Raw genomic sequence first — 26,226 nt, forward strand, 5'->3', positions numbered from 1 at the left:
AGTGAATAAAATGTGGCCCCTTCATACCACAGAACGTCACTTGGCAGTAAAAGGAAATGACAACCTGGATGAATCACTGGATACAGATACAGTCCTATATCTTGACTTTTTTGGAGAAAACTGGGCACAGTGTGCATGGAATTTCTCTGTGTTGTTTCTTGCATCTGCAATTACTTAAAAATAAAAAGTTTAATGTTAAAATGCCCTGGGCAGTGTATTCACTGGGTGTTTACCCAGTGCACCTGAGGTTCCTGCTGTTGCTGCCCCGCGGGCTGTTAGGATGCTAGTCCCCAGTGTGTCTTTAGGGCAGGGAGGAAATAATGGGGTTGTGGCAGACCTGCTTCTTGATGGAATCCTGCTGTCTGCTCTGAGGGAATTTTTCCTGGCTTTTCAGCTTATCCCTGCAAGGCGTCTTGTCAGTAAGATCTGGGCGGAGCAGGGAGAGAACGTTGACTGAGGGGACATTGCTAAGGTCTGGCTGGCCACAGATGGTCCCTGTGAGCTCCCATCTGATACAATTACTTTTCCACGATCCGGGATCTGTAGGGACCTCCACACTTGTGACCTTGTTGAGGCCCTGCTGCTGCTACTGCAATCACAGGCCTGGAAATTGCTATGGCTTGGCACAGTGTGTTTTGCTCACATGAGGCCTGGTATTGGGCCAGCCTCTGTGCCATCACGTCTGCCACCAGTTCAGCACAGAGGGGAGTAGAGAGGTGGCACGCAAGCTTCGATGTGCCTTTGCTGGCCTTGCCTGGAGCATCTCATTAGTTAGGATAATCTCATGCGCCCACCCAGCTATGAGCAGAATGGGGGGAGTGTTTATGGCCATGACCATCCCCAGGGTATGGAGCAGGAGGTCTGTGCAGCATGAGGGCTGGGGGCCAGCTAGTCATGTGCTTCCTCCTTCCACTCCCAGTTTCCAGGAAGGCCACCCTCAGTGCCCTGGTTTTCCTCTTCTGCATCCTGAGATGTTTGACTTCGAAGAGGAAGGGGTGAGGGAGGCCGGTCCATGCCCAAGCATGGTACAATTTGTTGGCATCCCTTCCCTCTCCTGATTTCAGAGAAGTTGATGACACCTGAGATGTTTTCAGAGATCCTCTGTGACGATCTGGATTTGAACCCACTGACGTTTGTGCCAGCTATCGCCTCCGCCATCAGACAGCAGATTGAGTCCTACCCCACGGACAGCATCCTGGAGGACCAGTCAGACCAGCGCGTCATCATCAAGGTGGGTGACTTCTCACCCAGCACTGGAGCCTTCCTGGCCCTCAGGGTGGGTGTCATCATAGAGCACTGAGGGTACAACAAGGCCTCCCTCAGCAGAAGCCCATTTTTGGGTTCCATGTCATCTGGAAAGTCATAGCACCTGGCTTAGATCCCTGCAATCCCCCAGGAAGGACATAGGCTGAGTTCTCATAGTAAAGTGTTACATTCTGGACACATTCAGCGGGTGCCTCTGAGGCACTGCCAGGCTCTGAGCAAAGCTGGGAGGTCTAAAGAAGGTGAAGGCAGCTGATTGGCTGGGCCAGGCTGAGCGCTTCAGGGCGACCTAGTAACCCAATAAGATGCTGCCTTAGTGGCCATATTACAGGTGAAGAGGTAGGTACATGGAGAGCTGAGATCACCTGTGGAAGTTTGGTCAGCTGAGAAGTGGTGGGGCTGGCAATCGGACGCAGGCCTGCACCCTGCAGAGCCTATAGCATAGTCCTTGCTGTGCTGAGGCACCACTGCCAGACTATGCCTTGAGGGTGAGGGGAGCTTTGAAAATAGGAAGATATAAGAAGTAGGTGAAACTGGCACATGTGATGACTCTAAAAAGGTCAGTGGTTTGGTTTGATTTGATGCTGTGCCTTTGGCTTCCATTTTAGAAAAACATGAAAGCTTTCATTTCTTTTGGGTGTATACCTAGAAATGGAATTCCTGGATCGTACGGTGTTTAGTTTTTTGAGGAACCGCTACACTGCCTTTCTCAGTGGCTGCACCCTTTTATATTCCTACCAGCACAAGGGTTCCAATTTCTCCACATCCTCACTGACACTTGTTAGTTTTCCTTTTCTTTTCTTTTTTTAAGACAGTCTCGCTCTGTTACCCAGGCTGGAGTGCAGTGGCATGATCTTGGCTCACCGCAACTTCCACCTCCTGGGTTCAAGCAATTCTCCTGCTTAATTAAGCCTCTCGAGGAAGAGCTGGAACTACAGGCACATGCCACCATGCCTGGCTAAATTTTGTATTTTTAGTAGAGACAGGGTCTCACCATATTGACCAGGCTGGTCTCGAACTTCTGACCACAAGTGATCTGCCCGCCTCGGCCTCCCAAAGGATTACAGGCGTGAGCCACCGTGCCCGGCTGGTTTGCCAGTATTTTTTTGAGGATTTTTACATCAACATTCATAAAGGGTGTTGGTCTGTAGTTTTTCTTTCTTGTAGTATTTTTTGTCTGATTTAAGTATCAGGGCAATGAGTTAAAGAATAGTTTGAGAAGGATTGGTATTAGCTCCTATTTAAATGTTTGGTAGATGACTGGGTGCGGTGGCTCTCGTCTGTAATTCCAGCACTTTGGGAGGCCGAGGCGGGTGGATCACCTCGGCCTCTTCTGGTCAGGAGTTAGAGACCAGCCTGACCAACATGGTGAAACCCCGTCTCTACTAAAAATCCAAAAATTAGCCGGTTGTGGTGGCACACGCCTGTAATCCCAGCTACTCGGGAGGCTGAGGCAAGAGAATTGCTTGAGCCCGGGAGGCAGAGGTTGCAGTGAGCCGAGATGGTGCCACTACACTCCAGCCTGGCCGACAGAGTGAGACTCTGACTCAGTCAATCAATCAATGTTTGGTAGAATTCACCAATGAAGCAATCAGGTCTAAGGCTTTTCTTTGTCAGGAGGTTTTGGGTTATTGATTCAGTCTCTTTACTTGTTAATACCTTTTTGAGAAGAATACAAATTTGTTTCCCATAACCTGTTTCAGTTTCACATTATAGCCAGCTAGGAGGAAAAGAAGGGACAATGGTAGGAGAGAAGTGGGGTGAGGATGGGAGCGGCAGCAAGCACCTGGCCTGTGTCCTGAGTATGCTCTGCTGGCTCTGGAGGACAGCCCTGAGGGCTCCACTCTGTGTTCCTCTTTGTCTTGTAAACATGTTGAGGATGAGACCATGTGGGCTAACCCACCCAGCCGTGTGGTTCCAGATGACTGGGATTGGTCACACACAGGGTCCTCATGAAGCCTGACTGGCAGCTTCCCTTAGTTTTTCTCAGAATTGAGCCCATTTTCGTTGTTGTTATCCTGACAGGGCCTGAGGAGGAGCCATACAGAAAGTTGCCCAGCAGCTGTAATCCTCCTGGGACTGTCCCCTGCCCCACCAGAAGAGGCTTCCCCAGTGACCCTCTGACTTACCTGTGATTCCCACCTGGAGGATGGTGGTAGCTGGCAGGTTGAGAGACCGCCCTCAGCCAGATTTCCTGCTCTGCCCTTTGGGTCAGACCGGATGTCACAGGGTGGACACAGCTGGCCCGGGGAAGCCTGTGTTATGTGGGACAGACTGTGTTTTTCAGGCCAGAGGCCTCCTGGGCACCGTGACCCTGGAAACAGTGACCTGTCTTAAGAGGAATAGAAGGTCACACCCAGGGTTTCCCATCTATAACTTGGACTCAGAAGAGCTGGGTCTTTCTTTCTTTCTTCCATCCTTTTTTTTCATGACTCACTGCAGCCTTGACCTCCTGGGCTCAAATTATCCTCCCATCTTGGCCTCCTGAGTACTTGGAACTGTAAGCATGTACCACCATGCCTGACTAATTTTTAAATTTTCTGTAGAAAATGGAGTCTCGGCTGGGCATCGTGGCTCACACCTGTAATCCTAAGACTTTGGAGAGCCGAGGTGGGCAGATTGCCTGAGCTCAGGAGTTCAAGACCAGCCTGGCCAACATGGTGAAACCCCGTCTCTACTAAAAATACAAAAGATTAGCTGGGTGTGGTGGCACGCGCCTGTAATCCCAGCTACTCTGGAGGCTGAGGCATGAGAATTTCTTGAACCCGGGAGGTGGAGGTTGCAGTAAGCCAAGATTGCACCACTGCACTCCAGCCTGGGCGACAGGCTCTTCCCATCCCACTGACTCTGTCTCAAAAAAAAAAAAAAAAAAAAGAAAAGAAAATGGAGTCTCACTGGGTTGCCCAAGCTGGTCTCGAACTCCTGGGCTCAAGAAGCCCTTCCACCTTGGCCTCCCAAACTGCTGGGATTACAGACATGAACCACCATGCCTGGCCAGAGCTGGGTGTTTCTGTAAGGACATCCTTCTTTGTCTTGATCCTGGAACATGCCTGAAGGAAAAGAGGAATCTTTGGAGCCATGGCACGTGAGGACCATCTGTCTCCTCAGAAAGAGTGCCTTAGGTTGGAGCGGCCTCTTACAGATATTCTTGGCAATGCTGGGACCAAAGCCCAGGCCTGGCTGCCCTTGTCAGGGCACTTGGCCCAGGTCGGCTTTGCCCAGTTCCAGCAGGGGTTGGCGGGTAGGGGAGGAAGCTGGGGACGTGGTGCTGCTGAAATTTGAGCCATCAGACCCAGTGGCACTGTCCAGGCCCTGTCAGGAGAGTGCATGGGGTAAGATGTGAGTCAGGGCTGGGGGAGGTGGGCAGGGACCTGGCCCTGCTATGCACCTGCTTGGGAGTCCTTGCCCTGCCTTGGCTCTGTGAGTCCACCTGGAGTCCAGCGCTCCTCACTACCCCACCAAGGCCACTGCCAGATGGCTCCCTCCCTCCTTCCCTGCCTTCCAGTAGAGGTCTCAGCATGGCAACTCAGCCCGTATCTCTTTTCTGCCCAAAATACCGCAGAAGCTTCCCACATCCCTCTGTGGAAGCCAAACGCTTCCAAAGGCCTCAGGGCCCTAACTGCCCTCTGCTCCAGTCCCTCGCCACCCTCATCTCCTCCCTTTTCCCCTCACTGGGCCGACCCGGGTGCCAGACCTTGGCTCCCCAGGCTTTTACATCACTGTGTTCCCCACCTGGGACTGTTCTACCCCAGGGAGCCACATTCCTGCTCCTGGGGTACATTCACTTCTTCCTAAAGGCCTCTCTCCTAGAAGCCTTCCTGGCCTCCTGACTTCTGAGGCCAGCCCGGACTTTCTGCCCCTCCCTCCCTTTCCTCCCTGGCACTCCCGTGCCGTCTGGCACACCACATGCTCACTTCACCTACTTTGTGTCTGTCAGTGCCCCCACCAGCATGGCTTTTTTTGTTGTTGTTGTTTGTTTGTTTGTTTTTGACACAGAGTCTCATTGTGTTGTCCAGGCTGGACTCGAACACCTGAGCTCCAGTGATCTTCCCACCTCAGCCTCCCGAGTAACTGAGACGACAGACATGCACCACCTCACCTTTCTCAGAGCAGCCTTTGGAATGTTTGTCTCTCTTGTGCCTCTCCTTGGTAGACACACAGTCTAGACTTTGGAATAAATGAATGTGTTAGTGACTGAATGGCAGGGGACAGGCAGCTCCATCCATGAGCCCAGGGCAGGGAGGGCTTGCTGGGTGGGAGCCATGTGCCCACGGTCCTAGGGAGTCCTGTTGGGTGGTTCCCTGGGCTGTCTGCTGCTGCATGCTCTTTTCGGACCCAGCACCCACATGGTTTGCTTGGCATTAGATTCCAGTTGGGAAGGGCTAGTACCTCCTGTTCCGGTCATCATCAGGCATAGGCATATGTGGAGATAGCAAAGGACATGGGGGCCTGACTGCAGCCCCCATTGCCTGGCTGCATGCCATGTACAGGATGGTGCAGCTCTGCCCCTTGGCTTCCTCCCTCTGCGTGCGGATTCCTTCATTCCCAGAACAAATACACCCTGCCTATGCTAGGATTCCTGGAGGCAAATGATTCAGATTGTTTCAGACAGTCCTAAGTGCTGTGAAGAAAATAGGAGAGGTGCCAGCATGGTGGCCTGCATGTATAGTCCCAGCTACTCAGGAGACTGTTGGGGGAGGATCTTTTGAGGCCAGCCTGGGCCAACACAGAGAGGCAGCAGGGAAGCCTGGGGGAGCAGAGGGCTCAACCATAGGGTCTCTTCTCTGCCCAAAACACTTGATATATTGCCTGGGCCTTGTAGAGACCTTGGCTCTACAAAACAAATTAGCCAGACATGGTAGTGCCTGTCCGTAGTCCCAGCTTCTCAGGAGGCTGAGGCAGGAGGGTCCCTTGAGCCCAGCAGTTCAAAGCTGTAGTGAGTCATGATCATGTCATTGCACTCCAACCTGAGTGACAGAGTGACATCCTGTCTCCCAAGGGGGAGAAAATGGAGAGAAGGGTGTGGAAAGGGGCTGATGGGAAGGGGAGCTCTCAGGAGCTGGCACTTTAGCTTAGACCAGGATGCTAAGAAGAGGCTGGCCCTGCCAGGTGAGGGGAAGACCATGCTAGCAAGTGGGTGGTGGTGTGCAGGGCTCTGAGGCACAGGGCTTTATGAACATGATTGGGGATTGGGGTGCCCTCATCTCTAAAAGGGGGCAGAAGTCCCCGGAAGGGCTGGGCTCCAAGGCAGTGGTGAGTTCTTCCTGCAACTGCCCACCCTGATCCTTGACTTAAAACCTAAGGACAGGCGGGGCGCGGTGGCTCACGCCTGTAATCCCAGCACTTTGGGAGGCCGAGACGGGCAGATCACGAGGTCAGAAGATCGAGACCATCCTGGCTAACACGGTGAAACCCCGTCTCTACTAAAAATACAAAAAAATTAGCTGGGCGTGTTGGCAGGCACCTGTATTCCCAGCTACTCGGGAGGCTGAGGCAGGAGAATGGCATGAACCCGGGAGGCAGAGCTTGCAGTGAGCCGAGATCGCGCCACTGCACTCCAGCCTGGGCGACGGAGCAAGACTCCGCCAAAAAAAAAAAAATCTAAGGTGAATGGGCAGGTGCCCTGTGGCCTGCTTGCCCCATGGAGCACTGGACAGCAATGAGGGATGACCCCAGCCCCACACTCTAGTGGGAGGAGTCTTGCAAGCATGACACAGAGTGAATGAAACTGGACCCCGAAGGGTCCATCTTATTCAGAAGAGCCATACCTACTCAAGGAGTGAGAAGTCAAAATGGTGCTTCCCCAGGCGGGGCAGGCATAGGTGGGAGCTCCTGGGGTACAGTCTGTGTTTTCTCCGGCTGGGTGCTGGCTTCCCAGGTGTCCACTGGTTAAAACCCCCTGACAGCACACCCAGGGCCTGGGCCCTCTGGCTGTGAGTCATGCGCTGCAGGGAGTCCTCTGGGGAGTGTGGGAGGAGCTGGCCCAGCACTGTGCTCCCCACAGGCTTCCCTGTCGCCTCGCTGTGTTGGCCTAGAGTGGGGTGCATCTGTGAATGTGCTAGGCAGGGTTCTCTGAGAGGGGCAAGCTCTGTAAAGGCATAGACATTGGCTTAAGACAGGACTTAGGGATGCCTTAGCTGAGGCCTGCCTGGCCGATGTAGTCACGTAAGACCGATGGCAGCAGGAGCGAAGGGCAGAAAGGAAGGTCTCCACCAGCACAGGGCACAGCGGGGATGGGATGAAGGTAAGATGGGACTCAGGTGCCCCCGGGGTCACTTCAGGGCCTCTTGAGGGTGACTGTGCTGGGCCCTGAGCCAGAGCCCCTCATGGCAGACAGGAGGGTTGTGGGGTCAGCCTTGTTTTGGGGATGGGAAACTGGAAGGACAAGGGCCACCTGCAGTTCTCAGCCGGTGGACCCTCGTGGGCAGGGTGCGCCGCAGGCCTGGCAGGCCCCGCTCCTCGCGGCCTCCCTGGGCTGGGGGCAGTCCCAAAGGCTCTAACTCATGTCCTTTGGTTGTCGTCACAGCTGAACATCCATGTGGGAAACATTTCCCTGGTGGACCAGTTTGAGTGGGACATGTCAGAGAAGGAGAACTCGCCAGAGAAGTTTGCCCTGAAGCTGTGCTCAGAGCTGGGGTTGGGCGGGGAGTTTGTCACCACCATCGCATACAGCATCCGGGGACAGCTGAGCTGGCATCAGAAGACCTACGCCTTCAGGTAGGATCGCGCACGAGTCTCTCCCTCCCTCATCTCCCTGCAAAACTGTTTTGAGAAAAAGACTTCTCTGTGTGAGTGGTGATACCTTTGAGGCTTTCTCAAGCTTCGCAGCACCATCTGGCTGGGGTCTGTGTGTTTGCTGTGTCCCCCTCCTGCCCTGTGTGTCTCACCGGGGCTCCGCTGTACCAGGTAGGGTTAGAAGCACTTAACGCAATAGCTGGCAAAGACTTGAGTTCCGTCAGGGCAAACCTCAAGTCCTTACCTCCATGGAGCCCTGGGCCTGCCCCCCGCCATCCACCATTCAGTCATCCTGCCCCACACCTTCTCTCTCTGCTCTTGCCCAGACTGTTATTTTGGTCAGGGTGGCCCCTGCCCAGGGTTCTTCATCTGTTAAACTTGAATTCTGTCTGAAACACAAAGGCCCGCCCAGCTTTCAAGAGTCAGGGGTCCCTGGCAGTTCCTTCTTACTGTAGTAACTCTGCCTTTGGTCAGTCAGAGAGCATTTGATGAGTACCATGCTGGGCTGGAACCCATCCTGGCTGCCCTGGAAGATAGAGACAGGTCACCTTGATCCCTGCCTGCAGCATTTGGGCTGGCTGAGATGGTGGTGGAGGTGTGAACAGAATATTCCAGTCCAGTGTCCTCTGTGCTAGGGATGGGGATGGACCTGGGAGAGGCCCTCCTGTTCCTGGCAGGAGGTAGGACTTAGAGTTAAAAGCGAGGTCAGGGCCCAGCACAGTGGCTTACACCTGCAGTCCCAGCACTTCGGGGAGCTGAGGTGGATCGCCAGAACCCAGTAGTTCAAGACCAGCCTGGGAAAAACATGGGGAGACCCCATCTCTACAAAAAATACCAGAATGAGCCAGGCATGTTGGTGTACACCTGTAGTTTCAGCTACTCAGGAAGCTGAGGTGGGAGGATCACCTGAGCTCAGGAGGTCGAGGCTGCAGTGAGCCAAGATCATGCCACTGCACTCCAGCTTGGGTGACAGAGTGAGACCCCATCTCCAAAAAAAAAAATAGCGAGGTCGAGCTCTCCCGGCTCAGCGGGACTCTGGGACTGGGAAGAGGCTGAGCTCTCCCGGCTCAGCGGGACTCTGGGACTGGGAAGCCCTGTGGTTTCTAACCGTGTCCTCTGTGTTGGGACAGGGTGGGGGTGCGGCAAGCATCCCTACATCAAAACAGGATGTTTGGCTTTCATCTGCTCATCAGACTATCATCTTCCACATCTACAGTCATCACTCAGGGAGGACAGCTTAAAATGCTACATGAGGAGCAAATAGGAAGGTCTGTTTTGCAAAGCCATGACAATTAATGGAGCTCGTTAGGTTTGTGTCTAACTTGTTTTCCCAGACATCCCAAGAGACAGCTTCTACGACTTCCCGTAAATCTGAGCAAGGAAGAAGGAATGAGAGCCACCCACGGGGCTCGGGGGCCCCGGGCCTGGGAAACAGCTGAGCCCCTGCCTGAGCGCAGTGGTGCTGAGATCCTGTGACCTGCCCCCCAGCAGCCCTGCTAGTCACATGGTTCTGCTTCAGACAGGGCAGCTCAGAGAGGAGGCTGGGGGTCTGGCGTCTGATGCCTCCCTGTTCCCGCGGGGTGTTGCCTGGGAGTGCAGCTGTAGTGTGCATTCACCCTGCACAGAGCCAAGCCCTATGGCCAGAGAGTCAGTCAAGGGTGGCCTCACTCCACCAGAGCTGGGTCCGAGGACCCGGGAGGCAGTGATGTTGCAAGCATCAACACTGAGCACCTCCTCCCCCAGAGGCTGATCCAGTCAGAACCCTCATTCTGGGCTCACAGGTATGGGTGGCAGACTAGCTTCTCCCAGCATCCGGCCCCTACGGTGTTGACCTTCACCTAGCCCTGCAGCCACCGTGCCCACAGTCCGGGCTCAGGAGGTGAAGTCCCCGGGGCCTCTTGACAGGTCCTCGCAGCATCCTTTCTTTCAGCCACCACAGCACCATCCCTCCTGCTCTGACCTGAAGGTGACCTGAGCCTGAATTCCTTGCCAAACTCTGGGCCCTCTGCAGTTTGCAGAGTGGCTCCAGAGCAGGCCCCCTGGGGAGTCCCTGGTGGTGGCAGGTCAGGACTTAGAGACGGATCCCCTCTTTATCTCAGTGACCACTTAATGCATTCCAGTTGTGGGGCCTGGGGGCGTCACAGACCCCCCACCCCCTGCTGTCTCTTATGCTGAGTGTGCAGGTTTCAAATCTTTAGGGTTAAAGGCAAGGCCATCCCGCAGGGGGGACCAGGGTGAGCACAGGTCCCTATCACAGCAGCCAGGCGGTAGGGGCGGCCTGCCTGGGGACCTGGGAAGTGTCCTGAGTGGCCTTTTAGCATCAGGAGGGCTGCGTGTGTCTTCCCACTTCCCATACTAGAAGACAGCCTCAATGACAGGACAGGGCCTTAGGGTTGGACTGTCATCCCTGACTCCAACCCGCGTTCCCCCCACTGCACCACCCCACCCCATGGGATCTTAGGAGGGACTTTGTTTAACTCTGTCCCCAGGGAGACCAGTGTCAGTCCTGCCTAGCCCTGCCTGGGGAAAGGAGGATGGGCTGCTGAGTCCCCAGGTCCAGGGACCAGTCAGCCCACAGAGAGCTAGACCAGGAGTCCTGGCCTGGTCTTTGCCACGCAGAAAGCTTGGCAACTGCTGTGTCACATGACTTCTTAAAAAGGGTTTTCAGGCTGGGCGTGGTGGCTCACGCTTATAATCCAGCACTTTGGGAGGCCGAGGGGGGCAGATCACCTGAGGTCAGGAGTTGGAGACCAGCCTGGCCAACGTGGCGAAACCCCATCTCTACTAGAAGTAGAAAAATTAGCCAGGTGTGGTGGCGGGCACCTGTAATCCCAGCTACTCAGGAGGCTGAGGCGGGAGAATTGCTTGAATCCGGGAGGCGGAGATTGTAGTGAGTTGAGATTGCGCCATTGTGCTCCAGCCTGGGCAACAGAGCTAGACCCCATCTCAAAAAAAAAAAAAGGGTTTTCAGCTCTGGGCCTAGGTCACCCCATAATGGAAGCACTCGCTGATTCCCCTAGAGCCAATCCCTCCATCTCTCCCAGCCAGAGTTCAGTGCCTGGCTTCCATACCCTCCTCGGCAATGGGGACATTGGATCCACGGTACAGTGGGGCGACTGCCGGCCACAGGACATGTGTGCGCAAGGCCACTATGCCCACACCTTGGGGGAACCGGGTCAGTACAGCCTGCTCCCTTTGGCAGTGGGACAGACAGGAGACAAGCATGAAGGGGAAACGGGCATGTGACAAACTGGTCAGAAGCGCTAGGCTCCTAGAGGACAGACTGGGACCAGAGTGACACAGACGTCATAGAGCCAGTGGAGTAGGATGAAGGGCCAGTGACAGGAAGGAGACAGGGCTCAAGGGGAAGGAGGCTGGGCTAGGCAGAGCCTCTGAGGAGAGCTGATCTTGCAAAGTTACCGGCACCTCCCCTGGGCCAGCCCTGTGTTCCTGGCCAGGGACTGGAGGAGACAGTGCCTTGTCTGGCAGAGGAGACAGATTCACGTGCATGGCCATCAGTGTGCCATGGCCACTGAAAGCACTGGAGGCTGTGGGCATGAGGAAGGGCAATGGAGGGCATAGAACCTGGGGTGAGGATGGCCAGGGCAGGTGCTGACGGGGGACTGCAGCAGGAAGGATCAAGAGGAGGCCAGGGACAGGCAGGTGCTTGAGAAGGAAGGTGGGCCCTGTGGATCAGGCAGGGCGTCTGCCCCAGGGGGCTCTGCACACTAGCAGTCCTACACGTACAAGGTGGGGATGAAGAGAGACTAAGGGTCAGGGAGCTTGGTAGCTGGGCCTGCATGAGGGACAGAGAGGCAGTGTCCCTCTGATGGCACAGCATCAGGAATTAGGCTGGGGGATGTCAGGGACACGTTGTGCTGGTTGAGTGTGAGCCTCAGAGGTTCCTCCCGAAGCTCTGCCCACCAGCCCTGGCCTGATGTCAGGTTTTATTTGTTTTCTTAACAGCTTTATTGTGATATTCATAAATCATACAATTCACAAATTTAAAGTATATAGTGCAGTGGTTTTTGATATATGCACAGAGCTGTGTAACTATCACCACCGTCAATTTTAGGACTTTTTCATCACCCCAAAAGGAAGTGCCACACCCCGCAGCAGGCAGTCCCGTTCCTCCCCACCGTCTCTCAGCCATAGGTGTCCACTCATCCACTTTCTATCTGTAGATTTGCCTATTCCGGGTACTTCATAGAAATGGAACCATCTAATAGGTGGTCTTTTATGACTGGCTTCTTAGCATAATGTTTTCAAGGATTATCCATGTTGTAGCATCTTTTATCAGGACTTCATTCTGTTTTATGATTGAATATTATCTCATTGCGTGGATAGACCACATTTTATTCATTCATCAGCGGACTGACTTTTGGGTTGTTTCCATTTTTCGGATATTGTGAGTATTGCTGCTGAGAACTTTGGTGTACGAGTTTTTGTGTGAACATCTGTTTTCAATTTTCTTGGCCATATACCCAGGAGTACAATTGCTGGGTCACGTGACAACTCAATGGTTAGCATTTTGAAGAATTTCTAGACTGTTTTCCAAAGTGGCTGCACCATTTTGCATTCCCACCAGAAGTGTGCGATTCCTGTTTCTCTGAATCCCGCCGATTCATTTGCTGTTCTCTTTTTGATCACAGCCATCTGAGTAGGTGTGAAGTAATTGTGGTTTTGATTTGCATTTTTCTAATGACTGATGATATTGAGCATCTTTGCCTGTATTTCTGGCCATTTGTGTATCTTCTCTGGAGAAAGTGATTTGCTAGTTTCTTAATTGGGGTGTCTTTTTATTGTTGAGTTATAATTGTTCTTTTTTTTTTTTTTTTTTTTTTTTTTTTTTTTTTGAGACGGAGTCTCGCTCTGTCGCCCAGGCTGGAGTGCAGTGGCCGGATCTCAGCTCACTGCAAGCTCCGCCTCCCGGGTTCACACCATTCTCCTGCCTCAGCCTCCCGAGTAGCTGGGACTACAGGCTCCCGCCACCGCGCCCGGCTAGTTTTTTGTATTTTTTTAGTAGAGACGGGGTTTCACCGTGTTAGCCAGGCTGGTCTCAAACTCCTGACCTGGTGATCCGCCCGTCTCGGCCTCCCAAAGTGCTGGGATTACAGGCTTGAGCCACCGCGCCCGGCCATTGTTCTTTATATGTTCTAGATACAAGTCCCTCATCAGATGCATGATTTGCAGATATTTTCTCTCATTTGGGGGATTGCCTTTTCACTTTCTTGATAGTGTTCTTTGAAGCACAAAAGTTTTCATTTTGATGTAGTCCAATTTATCTTTTTTTTTTTTTTTTTTTTTTTTTTTTTTGGAGATGGAGTCTCGCTCTGTCACCAGGCTGGAGTGTAGTGCTGTGATCTCGGCTCACTGCATCCTCCGCCTTCTGGGTTCAAGCAGTTCTCCTGCCTCAGCCTCCCAAGTAGCTGGGATTACCAGCGTATGCCACCATACCTAGCTAATTTTTTATTTTTAGTAGAGACGGGGTTTCACCATGTTGGCCAGGATGGTCTCCATCCCTTGACCTCATAATCCACTTGCCTCAGCCTCCCAAAGTGCTAGGATTACAGGTGTGAGCCGCTGCACCCGGCCGGTAATTTATCTATTTTTGTAGTTTGTTGCTAGTGCTTTTGGTTTCATATCTGAGAATCCATTGTCAATGCAGAGTCATGCTGCCCCAGCACCATGTTGAAAACTACTCTTCCTCCATTGCGTGGACTTGACACCCTTGGAAAAATCAACTGAGGCTCCTGGCGGCCTCGGAGGTGTTGATTGCAAACATAAGGGCGACACCAAGTTTTGGCATCTCCCCTTCCTGGTCGAGTGGCTGTGGGCAGGTCGTTTTCCTTGAAGTCTATCTATATTTTGTAATTTGTAATGTGGGGATAATACTTGTCTGTTGCATCACGTGAGGTCATGAAAGTGAGATCACATTGAAAGTAAACTTCAAGATACTTGACCGGCATCAGTCCTGCCTCTCTCTGTCAACTCAGACGTGACCATCCCTGCCTGGGTCTCTTTGTCCCCACCTGGACACTCTGGGTGGTAGGAAGGTCTAGGGTCCCTGGTGGCTTCGAAGCCCATGAACCAGAATTCCCTGGAAGGAGTGGGGAGCAGGGTGGCTTCCAGGGTCCCCAGCACCGTTTGGAACTCAGGACAGCATCTCCCTGCCCATATGCCCCCCAAAACCCAAGGCAGGCTAGTGCTGGCTCTAGGCCCATTCTTACGTGGTTGGTGCGAGCATTTATTTTAGAACAAACCCACTGGAGTGGAATCTTCCCAGTGTCAAGGGGAGGTAAACAAAGGAGTCTCTGGGACCCACTCATCAGCTCTTATTTAAGAGAAAAACATGTTTTGCTCCCCTCGGTGTGGGCTCGGTGCCTTTCATGTCTGCCCTCCAAGGAAGGCTGCTGGGAGCCCTCACGGTGAGGAATGCTGTTTGGGGGCTGGGGCTGGGGCTGGGGCGGTCCCTAGACTGCTAACGCCCGCCTCCCCCGTGCTGGCCGGGGACCAGCTGTCAGGAGCTGCTGAGGATGGGTTAGCCCGAGGCCCACACAGGTGGGGGTGCCGACACTGCCTCTGGCCCTGCCTCTGCGTCACCAGCATGAGCTCGAGCTTCTGGGACTCATGGGCACGGACCTGGTGGGCTGAGCGTCAGCTGTGAGGGGTCAGGCCTGCTGCAGGGAGAGCCAGCCGCAGCCAGTGCCCTGTGCTGTGCCTTGTGTGCTCACAGTCCCTGAGACCCCAGGCTGAGGAGAGCAGCACCGAGCCCAACCTGGAACGGGCTCGTGGCTCCCGGTGCTGGGTGTACGCTCACTGGTGTGGATATAGGGAGCCGGGGCTCGCTCTGCAGGCGGACCAGTCCCACAACCTTGAGCGCCGGCTACAGGGAGGCCGTGAGAAGGTCCCTGGCCCCTAGGAAGCTCCCTCAATGGATGTGTGTTGGCTGCTTTAATAACAGTCATCTTTCAAAAGCCCTTCACAGCAATAAATGTTTCCATATTCCAGATGAGGTTTGCAGGGACCTGTCCTCTCTCACTCTATCAGTGTCCGCCTGGCGCTTCCCCTGAGCCCGGCCTGTCCTTGCTCCTCCCAGAACTCACTGTGTTTTGCAGAGCTGCAGGCTGGCAGGGTGTCCTTCTCCCAAGGCTGAGTCTAGGGAGAGCCAAGTGGAGGTGCCCAAGTGGAGGAGAAAGGAAAGGACCGTGGAGAGGGCAGGGGAAGTGGGAGAGTCATGGTTAGGACCGCAGTCTGAGGCCTTCTGCCAAGCCAGGGGTCTGGTGTCACTCAACCGGGAAACATTGTCAGCACCCAAAGCTGCTGTCTCAGAGGTGGGGGTGACAGGGGCCACTGCATGTGGGAGGCACACGGGCCCTGTGGCATCCACAGCTATGGTCTCCTTAGCGTCCTATCACAGACTTGCAAATCAAGGCCCAGAAAGGGGGCCGCCAGCCACCCTCCCACCTCCCCCAGCACTCCTGTGTCCACCCCATGCCTGTGTAGCCTCTGCCCTTGCTGCCCCCTCCTCTGCTGTATCCCCTTGGCAAGAGGAGGGTACCTTGGGGCAGAGTCGGGTGGTCCTTACGAGACCCAGGGCAAAGTGTGGTCCAGGGATATGGCTTCAGTCCAGCTCCCTGCCAGCCAGCTGTCTGATCCTAAGCACAGACCAGCCTCTCGGGGGGTTTTGTTTGGCCAGGAGGTGGGCTGAGGGGCAAGTGTGTAGAACATGCAGGGAACAGGCTGTGCAGTGGCCCTCAGTAGTGGGGCGCTGGGGACTTCTGGGAGACTCCTTTGCTCCCATTCACCATCCATCCCTTTTCCCTGATCAGTGGGCCCTGGCTCTGGACACTGGGTGGAGCATACAGTCCTCCTGCTCCTATGGGTTCCACCTCCTGACTGTGGCACTGTGGCATCAGCGTGGCCCAGCCTGTGCTGTCCTGTCAAGGACGACCACCTCCACAGCCAATGGCCCCCTCCTCCATCTCAGAGACAGAGAGATGCTGGGCGCAAAGGGCCTGTTGAAAGTTCACTTTGAAGGGAAGCCCATGGGGTCATGGTGACAACACTGTTGTTCTGGAGAGGCGCTGGCGCCTCCAGCAGCTCCCTTGGGGTTCAGGTGACTGGAGCATCCCCTGCCTGCCAACAGTGCTGCTGGGAGGAGCAGGGCACAGACAGGGGCCAGAGCTTTCTGAGGACTCTCCATCTGTAGCTGGAAAAGTCATTCCTTTCACTGCCTCCCCTCCTCGTAGTGAGAACCCTCTGCCCACAGTGGAGATTGCCATCCGGAACACGGGCGATGCGGACCAGTGGTGCCCGCTGCTGGAGACGCTGACAGACGCCGAGATGGAGAAGAAGATCCGCGACCAGGACAGGAACACGAGGTACCCCTGGCCCTGTGGTCCTGGGCTCTGCCTACAGGCACCTGGCTTTCCAGGCAGGGGCAGGGCCATTGCCTTTCCCAGTCTCCCATGGTCTTTGGGAACCTCTAGTGTTGCTAGAGGCAGGCAGGCTTCTGGGTGATGAGGCCCCATCCAAGCCCCAAAGTATGTTTCCCTGCAGGGAACAAACACAATTCCTCAGGCTGAGGGTCTGACCACAGCCCAGATCCAGGTTTTGGGGTCCCTGGAGTGATGAGCAGGGCTTGAGTGGCAGACAGGTGAGGCTGAGAGAAGGCTGGGTCCAGACCTGCTGGGGGCCATATCCTGCCTCTGTTCCCACCCCCACACCTGGCTGCCCTGTAGAGCGTTGGGAAGGGCAGCACCCAGGCTGGGAACTGGCCCCGACTCATTGCCCTCCCCACTCCTCTTCCAGGCGGATGAGGCGTCTCGCCAACACAGCCCCAGCCTGGTAACCAGCCCATCAGCACGCGGCTCCCACGGAGCATCTCAGAAGATTGGGCCGCCTCTCCTCCATCTTCTGGCAAGGACAGAGGCGAGGGGACAGCCCAGCGCCATCCTGAGGATCGGGGTGGGGGTGGAGTGGGGGCTTCCGGGTGGCCCTTCCCGGCACACATTCCATTTGCTGAGCCCCAGTCCTGCCCCCCACCCTCCCCGCCCCTCCCCAGTCTCTGGGGTCAGGAAGAAACCTTATTTTAGGTTGTGTTTTGTTTTTGTATAGGAGCCCCAGGCAGGGCTAGTAACAGTTTTTAAATAAAAGGCAACAGGTCATGTTCAATTTCTTCAAAGTTTTAGCATAAAAATAATGAGAGCCAGAAGTGGGGCTGGGGCTTGGGGGGACAAAGGTGGCATGTGAACAAGGCTGGCACACAGGCCTCGCCCTCCTCTGCCTCAGATTCCCAGGTGGGCGAGTGAGGGTGAATGGGGCTTCCGGTAGCACCTCAGCTCCCCTCAGCCTGTTCTCCTTCCAGACCCAGAGAGCTAAGAGTGGCTGCGAGGCTCAGGGCAGAGTTCTCTGCCTTTCAGCAACAGCCCTAACTCTGCTCCGCTTGCTTGGCCTCAGAAAGGTGCCGTGAGCTCTCCTGCTGTCCCTGGGCCGCCCTGGCTCTGCTGTGTTCAGATGGTCAGGCTACTGCCAGCTGGGGCCTTGCTGCTCTGAAGTCCCCTGCGGAGGGCCCAGTCCTGTGTGGGCACTGCTGGGCTGTCGCCAGCCTGGGTGCAGGAGGGCTGTTCTAGCTCCAGTGGCACCCATAGCCAGGTCAACTGGGGCCCTTTCCCACCCCAGCAGGTGCTGTGGCCTGGGCCAGTTCCTGCCTCACAGGCCAGCTGTGAGGAGTATGGGAATAGCCCTCCCGGCCTTGTGCCAGCTCTTGGGGTTGACACGGTGCAGGGAGGAGACATAGCCCGAGGTCCCTTCCCAGCCCTGCCTCCAAGGAGTTCATGTCCCCTCTGTGTTCTCATCTGTAATAGGGAGGGGTCCCCACTCTTTAGAATGGACATAGGATCTGGGAGGGCAGCAAACTGGCTCACAGCTCCAGCCTCACTGAAGGGAGTGGGCACAGATCCCAGCACAGACTGCTGCCACCCTCAGCTGTTGGCAAGTCCCTTGCTGCCAGGGCAGGGCTAGGGTCAGAGATTGCCGTGCTCCCTGGAAGTGGGGTAGGGCCCCATGTGGGCAGAGGCAGAGCTCCGATTAGGGATTGAGGTTCTTGGTCGCTGGGATGTGAGATGGGGGCTTCTTTGAGCACATGTTAGCATGAGACTCTACCGAGGAAGTTTGCACTCAGGGCCTCTGCCCTCCATCAAAGAGTGGAACTCCCCAGAGCCCCACGCACAGCAAGGGGACAGCTGGGCCTTACTGGAAGGCCTTGAACAAAAGGGAAGATTCCCAGCCCAGCTGCTCTTGGACATGAACAGGTTTCATTGCTGAGGTGTTTGTTCCATCCATGAGGCAGGAACCTTGGCAATGAAAGGGTGAGGCAGCCCTGTGCCTCCACAACTGGTGGGATGGAAGGAACCTTGGCTGCCTCACCCCACAGGTCGGGCAGGGCCACCTGGCTGGGAGGTGCCGGGGGAGGCCGGGCCCTCCCTCCTGACTGCCAGTTCACACCGCCGCAGAGCCAGCTCCACAAGGTCTGGCTACAACATGGAGGGCAGATTCAACAGAGAACAGTGTTGTTACCATGAAAATGACAACCTGTAGCTGGAGGAGGCCCCGTGCCACTGAGCATCCAGAAATAAACCACAACATGGACAGGCCTAGAGCAACAAGGAAAGCTGCCAGGTCAGAAGAGAAAAGTGAGCCGTAGGGGTCAGATAAGGCTCACACAGGTCCTCAGCTAAAAAGAGCAGGAACAGAACCTTCCATAAGTCCCTCCCTCACCTAGTCTCAGGACTCTGCTAAGGTGAAAACTAAGGCTCTGGGGTCATAGAAAGGGCAGAAGAAAGACCCAGTCCTGGCCCTCTTTTGCACCTGACTCCATGGGGCTTTGGTGTCACCAGATGATAAATGAGTTATAGGCCCACCTGTCAGGGTGGCTGATGAGGAACAGGAGAGCCTAGATCGGCATCAGCCTGAAGGCACCACTGGCCAGAACATCTATCTGTAGGCTGGCTCGGCACAGTCTAGGAGAGGCCTGTCCTGGCCCCAGCAGCCGAAATCTGGTGAAATTCCCCACTGACTGGCATGGAGCGGAGGCCTATGGTGGGCGGGACTTGCCCAAAAGCCCTGGTAGGGCCAGGATGAAAACCCTGAGCCTGTCAACCTGTGAGCTCAAAGCTCTGCCGGGCAACCATGGGCAGTTTCTTTGCCCTCTATGGGCACCCCTATCCTACCACCTACAGTTGGGCTGAGAGGCCACACTGAATGAGGACGGGGCAGGCAGAGAAGGATGTGGCTGGGTGAGGTGGGGAAGCCAGTGCTGTGGGCCGAGAGACTGCAGGTCATTCTGTTTATTCGGGTGGGCCCTTGCATGGACCCAGCCTTTAGGATGGGTTTTTTCTGCCCCAAGTAGGGATCACAGGTAGGATGGAAGCTGCCAGAAGCCTCTTAGGCCTGGCCCTCGGTGGGGGTCACTGCTGCGGGGGTGGCAGATGGGGTCCTGGCTGTTCCTCAGGAAGGGGCAGGTAATTGGGGTCTTCTGCAGGGGCATCCAGGAGCAGCTTTCTGTGGGGAGGGGCCCGTGTTGAGCAGAGGCCAGCACAGGTCCTCCATCTGAGGGCGGGGAGAGGGAGGGAGGACTCTCAACACTCACAGGAAGCCGGGGGTCAGCAGGAGCCTCTTGCCTCCAGGCTGGTTGGGGAAGACATCCTCCAGGAAGTAGTAGATGTGGCCCACGGCAATCCCTGTGAGACAGCCACGGACTGCAGGGTCACCCTCCACAGCCCAGAGTCCTAGACCAGCAGAACCTGCCCCAGGCCCCCATCCACAGCCTGGTGGCCCTGCAGGCCCCAGAGCATGAGTTCCCCAAAATCTTGCAGAGTGTCAGCCCAGGGTGGGCCCTGAAGGACAAGCTTAAAGGGCCCAGAAGCAGACAGGACACAGGGAGGGGAGGGCCTGAGAATAGTGGAGGAGTGGGAGCCATGGGGCAGGAACCCTGACCCGCCCATCCCCACCCCCATCAGGACCACGCAAGCATCAGCAGATCAGCCCTGAAGATGCAAATTATGTGGGCCGGGTGGCTTGAGGGGCTGTAAGAGCACAGCAGCGGGGAGGGCAGGAAGATGGGGATGGAGCCAGATGAGAGGTCCAGATGTGAGCAGAGCTCCAGCACGGATGGGAGAGGGGCCTCAGGGCATAAGCAGCGTGTCCTGAGGGGAGTGGCCAGCCTGGGGTGGACTGGATGTACCAGGAGGCTCACCCAGCAGGTCCACGAGGATGGAGTTGCCCAGCAGCAGCGAGAAGCCCATGAGTGCCCAAGGCAGGAACGGCGCCTGGAAAGTGAACAGGCCGAAGAAGTTGACCCTCACCCGAGGGCTGCGGCGGCTCCACACGTACACCAACATGGCCATGAGGGCCTGGCCCAGGAAGAACAGGCTGCCCAGGAATCCCAGCAGCTGGGCCAGAGTCAAGGTGCTCCGGTGGCAGGCCTCAGCCCAAGCTCAGGGCCCCTCTGACTTCTCAAGCCCCCGGAATTCTTCCCTTCATCTCCCCTCTGTGCTATTCCCTCATCAAGATGAGCCCGTCCAATAAAGGCGACAGACAGTCTGCTTCAGGTCCCATGAGATCTGCCCTGCACACCTACAGCCTCATCCCAGGGTCCAACCACTGCCTGTCCCTGCCCCAGTTTCTCCCGGCTACTCGCATTCAGGGCTCAGCTAGTGGCCCTGACACCCCACCTGGCTCTTTTGTGCATCGCCTTGTATTTTGCATAGAGCACTGAAGATCTAGCCCTGGCCCCTGCAGCTGAGCACAAAGTCGACCCTCAACACAGACTAAGCTGGAGAGAGCGACTGTGTCCCTTTCTGGTACGGCTGTTCACGTCAAGCCCCAGGACCAACACAGGCCGGACCCCGAGGCGCCCTAGCCCAAGGCTCCAGAGCCTGCGGGAAGGATACGGTCATAAGGACGCCCCCGAAGAGAAACATGAAGACGAAGTCGGCCGTGCGGCCGCGGAAGGAGCCCTCTTCCAGCATGCGGCAATAGCGGAACCTATGGCGTCGGTATAGGAAGTGCCACCAGGTGGGGCCTCAGTTTCCCCGTCCCGGGCTCTCCCAGCCCGGCGGGCCTGCCCTCCACCCAGCCTATGTCCGCAGGGCGCAGGATACACGAAGAGTATGTTGAAGAAGAAGCTGAATCCCAGGGGCCCGAAAAAGAGGAAGTTGGTGACGAGTCTCCAGACCTGCGGAGTACGGGTGGTCAGGTGCAGGGTGGGCGGTCAGGTGCAGGGTGGGCGGTCAGGTGCGGGGTGGGCTGTCAGGTGCGGGGTGGGCGGGCCGGGCCCACAGTTGCGCGGGGCGGGGCGGCCTCACCTGGAACTTCCGGAACACAAGGTGCGGGTTGAAGTAGAGTTGAAACGGGCTGAGGAGCTCCAGCTGCTGTAGAACCAGGGGCCAGTCAAGAGCTGCCAGGGAGCCACGCCGTAACCATGGCGACCCTCACCCTCCCGCCAGAGGCTGTAACCAAGGCGACGTCCGGTCCGCCCGGCCGCTTACCACCGCCGCAGTGGTGAGGACACAGGCTGCGGTGTAAGCCCGCGTCACCGCCGGCACCTGCAGGAACTCGGCCGCTAGTCCCTGCCACGCCATTGAACCTTCTCAAGCACGCGTGGCCCAGCCAGCAAGGCGCTCTTTAACCCGCCTCCCAGCCCCGCCTTCTACCAATCCGCATCCGAGGCGCTGCGCGCCCCGGCTGAAAAGAGAGCCCCTGAGCCCGGCAGCCAATGGAAGGAGGAAGAGGGCAATTAGGGGCGGAAAGGGAGAGTGGGCGGGTAGAGGCTGGTGGCCAATGGGCAGGCGCCAACGTTGAGCACGTGGCGGTTGTTGTGGCTGCGGTGGTGGCGCGGGAGAACGTGTGGCCAATGAGGAACTGGTCACTTCGCGGCTTTCTAGGAGAGGACCAGTAGCGAGGACCCACGACACCACGGGGGCGGGGCTAAGATCGTAGGATTAGAGGAGCGAAGACCCGAGCAGGCGAGGCAAAACAGGAAGGGGCGGGGCGCGTGGGGGCGGGCGCGTAGCGGGGCGCGTGGGGGGCGCAGGGAGTGTGGCGGCTCAGACAGTGCTGGCTCACTTCCAGCTCACTGACAACCTAGCCACAACGTTCTCCTCGCTGCGAACCCGAGACAGGCCCACCGGATCCACAGCAGGGAGGCATTCGGGAATGTGTCCAAACCTCCAGGGCCCCACTCAAATGTGCTGGCCCCTGTCGGAGTTCTTCCCGGGGGCCACGGAAGGAGAGGCTGGACAGGGGGATTGAGTCCAGGTGGGGCCCGAGGGTTGAGAGGCGCACCAGAGCAAATGGACAGGCAGGAGAGAGCCTCAATATTTTGGTGGAAAATAGAAATTTCCTCCCTCATTCCCTCCTTCCCTTTTTCCCTTCCCCTCCCTCCCTCCCTTCCTCCCTTCCTTCCTTCCTCCGTTTACTAAACAACTGTATGCTGGGGATACAGCATCCAGTAAAAGACACTGTCTCTTAATGTCCAGCCAGGAGGCAGTCAATACAATAAGCTAGTGCTGACACTTGATGAGAGTATTGCCAACTGAGGGGTGGGGACACGTGGGGGTCCGCAGTGCTAGGTGGGGTAACCTAGGATGCCTCTGGGAAGATGTGAAGTTTGTCACTTTACAAGGATCCCTGTGGCCATTAGGATGGTAACTGTGAAAAGCAAAACAATAAAGTGTTGTCTAGGATATAGGGAAATTGGAACCCTTGGGCACCATTGGTGGGAATATAAAATGGTGCATCCGCTGTGAAAAACAACATGACCATGACTCAAAAAACTAAAAATAGAATTATCGTATGATCCAGCAATGCTACTTGTGGGTACATATCCAAGAGAATCAAAAGCAGGGACTTAAACAGATATTCATACACCCATGTTCATAGCCCCATTATTCACAACGGTTCACATTGGTTCACCCAGCGATGAGACAGACGAAGTGTGGTGTCTACATGCAAAACAATACCATTCAACCTTAAAGGAATGAAATTCTGACACATGATGCAACATGGATGACCCTTGAAGACATTATGCTCAGTAACGTAAACCAGTCACAATCCTGGGCACAGTGGCTCACACCTGTAATCCCAGCACTTGGGAGGCCGAGGCAGGTGGATCACCTGAGGTCAGGAGTTTGAGACCAGCCTGGCCAACACGGTGAAACCCCGTCTCTACTAAAAATACAAAAATTAGCCGGGCGTGGTGGCAGGCGCCTGTAATCCCAGCTACTCGGGAGGCTGAGGCAGGAGAATCGCTTGAACCCGGGAGATGGAGGTTTCGGTGAGCCAAGATTATGCCACTGCACTCCAGCCTGGGCAACAGAGTGAGACTCTGTCTCAGAAAAAAAAAAAAAAAAAAAAAAAGGCAGTCACAAAAAGACAAATACTGTATGGTTCCACTTATATGAGAAGGATCAGGGAGTTATTGTTTTTTTTTGTTTTGTTTTGTTTTGTTTTTTGAGACGGAGTCTGGCTCTGTCGTCCGGGCTGGAGTGCAGTGGCCGGATCTCAGATCACTGCAAGCTCCGCCTCCCGGATTTACGCCATTCTCCTGCCTCAGCCTCCCGAGTAGCTGGGACTACAGGCGCCCGCCACCTCGCCCGGCTAGTTTTTTGTATTTTTTAGTAGAGACGGGGTTTCACCGTGTTAGCCAGGATGGTCTCGATCTCCTGACCTCGTGATCCGCCCGTCTCGGCCTCCCAAAGTGCTGGGATTACAGGCTTGAGCCACCGCGCCCGGCCGGAGTTATTGTTTAATGAGTGCAGTTTCAGTTTGGGAAAATGGAAAAGTTCTGGAGATGGATGGTGGGGATGGTTGCATAAGAATGTTTAATACCACTGAACTGAACACTTAAAAATAGTTTGGACAAATTTTATGTTATGTATATGTTACTAAACTTAAAACAAACAAAACAAAACAAAACCCTCTGTGTTTGCTCTTAGGGTAGTGGACTGCCAGAGGAATCCGTGAGCAGGGGGAGGCTTTAAGGGACAGTGATTATTTGAGGGGGTGGAATCTGGAGGACGAGGCGGGGTGGGATACGGGTTTGTCCACAGATGGGACAGGGCTGAGAGAGGGGAGTCCAAGTGGATTCAGAGACCTGAGCTGCAGGTGGTCGTCTTTGTTGAGATGGAGGGCTCATGGGGAGAAGGTGAGGGGGATAGAGGGTCCTGTTCTGGCCTCATCAAATTTGAGGCCTCTGTGTGACATCGCTTGGAACAATCTGAGTGTGGTGTTGGGGTGGGGGTTGGAGCAGACAGTCCTAATGTGGGTGCTGTCATCCAGTAGTAGATCAATGGTATGTGTAGCTTTGGGCATGTGTGAGATGCTCAAGGGGCAAGGGTCGATGGAGAAAAGAGGCCAGGCCTGGGTAGCCTGACCTGCAGTAGCCAGGGAGGGAAGGCAGCCCCAGCTGGGGAGGCCGAGGGAGGCTGAGCCAGGAAAGGGCTTCAGGAGCCAGGCAGTGATAATCCAGGGAGACGTGGCCTGGGAAGGGACTGAGTTGCAGCCATGCTAAGGCTCCTGGTAACCAGGATAATGGCAGGCAGGAGGGAGAGGGAGGCACACAAATGGATGTGCCTTCACAAACAAGGGGAGTGCAGCCTTGGAGGGAAGTGTGGAAGACGAGGGATGCTCTGGACAGGGCTGTGAGGTCCCCCGATGAGACTGGAACTGGCCAAGAGGGAGAACTGGCTGAGAAGGTTCTCAGGTGGATCCCAAGAGCATGAGGGTCCCACGAGCGCCCTGAGGGGGGTTCCCTGGGGAGTGGGCTGAGACCAGTGCCTGATGAGAGTGGGTTCAGGAGCCTTCCTCCCTGCTCTGGAGGGGAGGGGGAGGGCCTGGAGTGCTGGAGGGATGTGCATTTGCTGGAGGGATGTGAGAAGGTCTGGCCTCATACAGCAGGGGTTGGACCAAGACTCTGAGGGGTTGGGGACTGGGAGCAGGGTGAGGGGACCCCCGCAGACAACCTTGGTTTTCCAGCAAAGCAGGCTAAGGTCATGTTGGAAGCATGCCAGGCAGAGCAAATCCCACCCTGGCAGCCACAGTGTGCGGCAGGGTGGGGACCCAGGGCCTCTGACGCCGGCGCGGGCGCCCAGCGGGCACAAAGGAGCCGGTACAGGAGGTCGGGTTTCATGTCAGTGTGGGGAAGGGGAGGTATTCCTCCTCCAGGCACTTAGCAGGCGCTGGCTGGCCCTCAACTCAGGGTCAGGCTGGGGCTAACAGGAGGGGCCGTCATTGTCGACCGGGGCGTCTGTCTCCCCTTCGATTGGGGGCCGATAAGACAGGCGCCCAGATTGGGGGCTGAGAAGCACATTCCTGGGAGGCCAGGAGCCTGGGGTGGGTGGGGGAGGCCAGCCAGGGCTGGGAGGGAGCATGGCAGGACATCCAGGGAGCAGCGGCTGGGTCCACTGAAGAGGCTCCCTTTCCAGAGCCCCAGGATATCCTCAGATGGGGAAACTAAGGCATATAAGGAAGCAGAACAGGGCCTGGGGCAGACCTCCATTCTTTTTTGTCCAGTCTGACGCCCAGAACAGGCCACTCTGGAAACACTAGGTCCACTTCTCCTTGGACCCTTGAGCCCCTCCAGATAATTCTTTATGGAGAGAAGCCCTGGGTATCCCAAGATCCCAGGGTCCTAGTGAGGAAGTGCCTTACACTAATATCACGGTGGCAGACCTGCCGGCTGGGCCAGCCTTCTTTCTCCTGTGCTGAGGACGGTGGATGGGTTGGGGACCTGTGGGGTAAGGTAACAATGGGCTCTGCTCCCCATGCCACCTCCCTGGCATTGTGACCCTTCCTGCTGACTCCCATAGGACACCTAGATCTCCTATCCAGGCCCTCTCAGTGTCTGTAGACAGGAGAGCGCCCTCTGTATACTCACCCCACCCAGCTTCCCCCCTCACTGGCCTCACACACTAGGAGGGGCCGTCCTCAGCCCCCAAGCCTGGAGTCAGCTCTGTACCCAAAGCCCCATGTTGCATGTTTTTTTGTTTTTTTGTTTTTTGTTTTTTGTTTTTCTAGAGACAGGGTCTTTGCTCTATTGCCCAGACTGGAGAGTGGTGGTGTGATCACAGCTCACTGCAGCCTCAACCTCCTGCTCTCAAGTGATCCTCCCACCTCAACCTCCCGAGTAGCTGGGACAACAGGCATATGCCACCATGTCCCGCT

The 26,226-nt window shown here is 55.8% G+C and overlaps 2 protein-coding genes across 4 annotated transcripts in view; one reads left to right on the forward strand and one right to left on the reverse strand.

The window, feature by feature from the left end:
- Positions 1–17,185, forward strand: part of SMARCB1 (SWI/SNF related, matrix associated, actin dependent regulator of chromatin, subfamily b, member 1) — a 41,444-nt gene extending 24,259 nt beyond the window's left edge. For both annotated transcript variants that reach the window (XM_050745942.1, XM_050745943.1), the window contains exons 6-9: positions 1,065–1,231; positions 7,790–7,980; positions 16,251–16,382; positions 16,813–17,185. In XM_050745942.1, coding sequence (XP_050601899.1) covers positions 1,065–1,231; positions 7,790–7,980; positions 16,251–16,382; positions 16,813–16,852 — 530 coding nt within the window. In that variant the 3' untranslated portion in view covers positions 16,853–17,185. The remainder of the gene's footprint in view (positions 1–1,064; positions 1,232–7,789; positions 7,981–16,250; positions 16,383–16,812) is intronic.
- A 321-nt stretch (positions 17,186–17,506) lies between these two features.
- On the reverse strand, positions 17,507–21,734 carry DERL3 (derlin 3). Of its 2 annotated transcripts, none has more exons than XM_050745966.1 (7): positions 21,552–21,706; positions 21,369–21,434; positions 21,165–21,238; positions 20,955–21,048; positions 20,258–20,453; positions 19,652–19,742; positions 17,507–17,609 (listed from the first exon to the last, which is right to left on the reverse strand). In XM_050745966.1, exons 1-7 carry the CDS (start codon positions 21,642–21,644, stop codon positions 17,522–17,524), a joined length of 702 nt encoding a protein of 233 aa, XP_050601923.1. In that variant the 5' UTR covers positions 21,645–21,706; the 3' UTR covers positions 17,507–17,521. The 2 variants fall into 2 exon arrangements, with proteins under 2 accessions (XP_050601923.1, XP_050601922.1); XM_050745965.1 differs by lacking the exon at positions 17,507–17,609 and adding an exon at positions 19,335–19,563 and having other exon boundaries at positions 21,552–21,734.
- Positions 21,735–26,226: the final 4,492 nt, after the last annotated feature.

The sequence above is a fragment of the Macaca thibetana genome, chromosome 10, assembly GCF_024542745.1.
Source record: "Macaca thibetana thibetana isolate TM-01 chromosome 10, ASM2454274v1, whole genome shotgun sequence".
Classification (NCBI taxonomy): Eukaryota; Metazoa; Chordata; class Mammalia; order Primates; family Cercopithecidae; genus Macaca; species Macaca thibetana.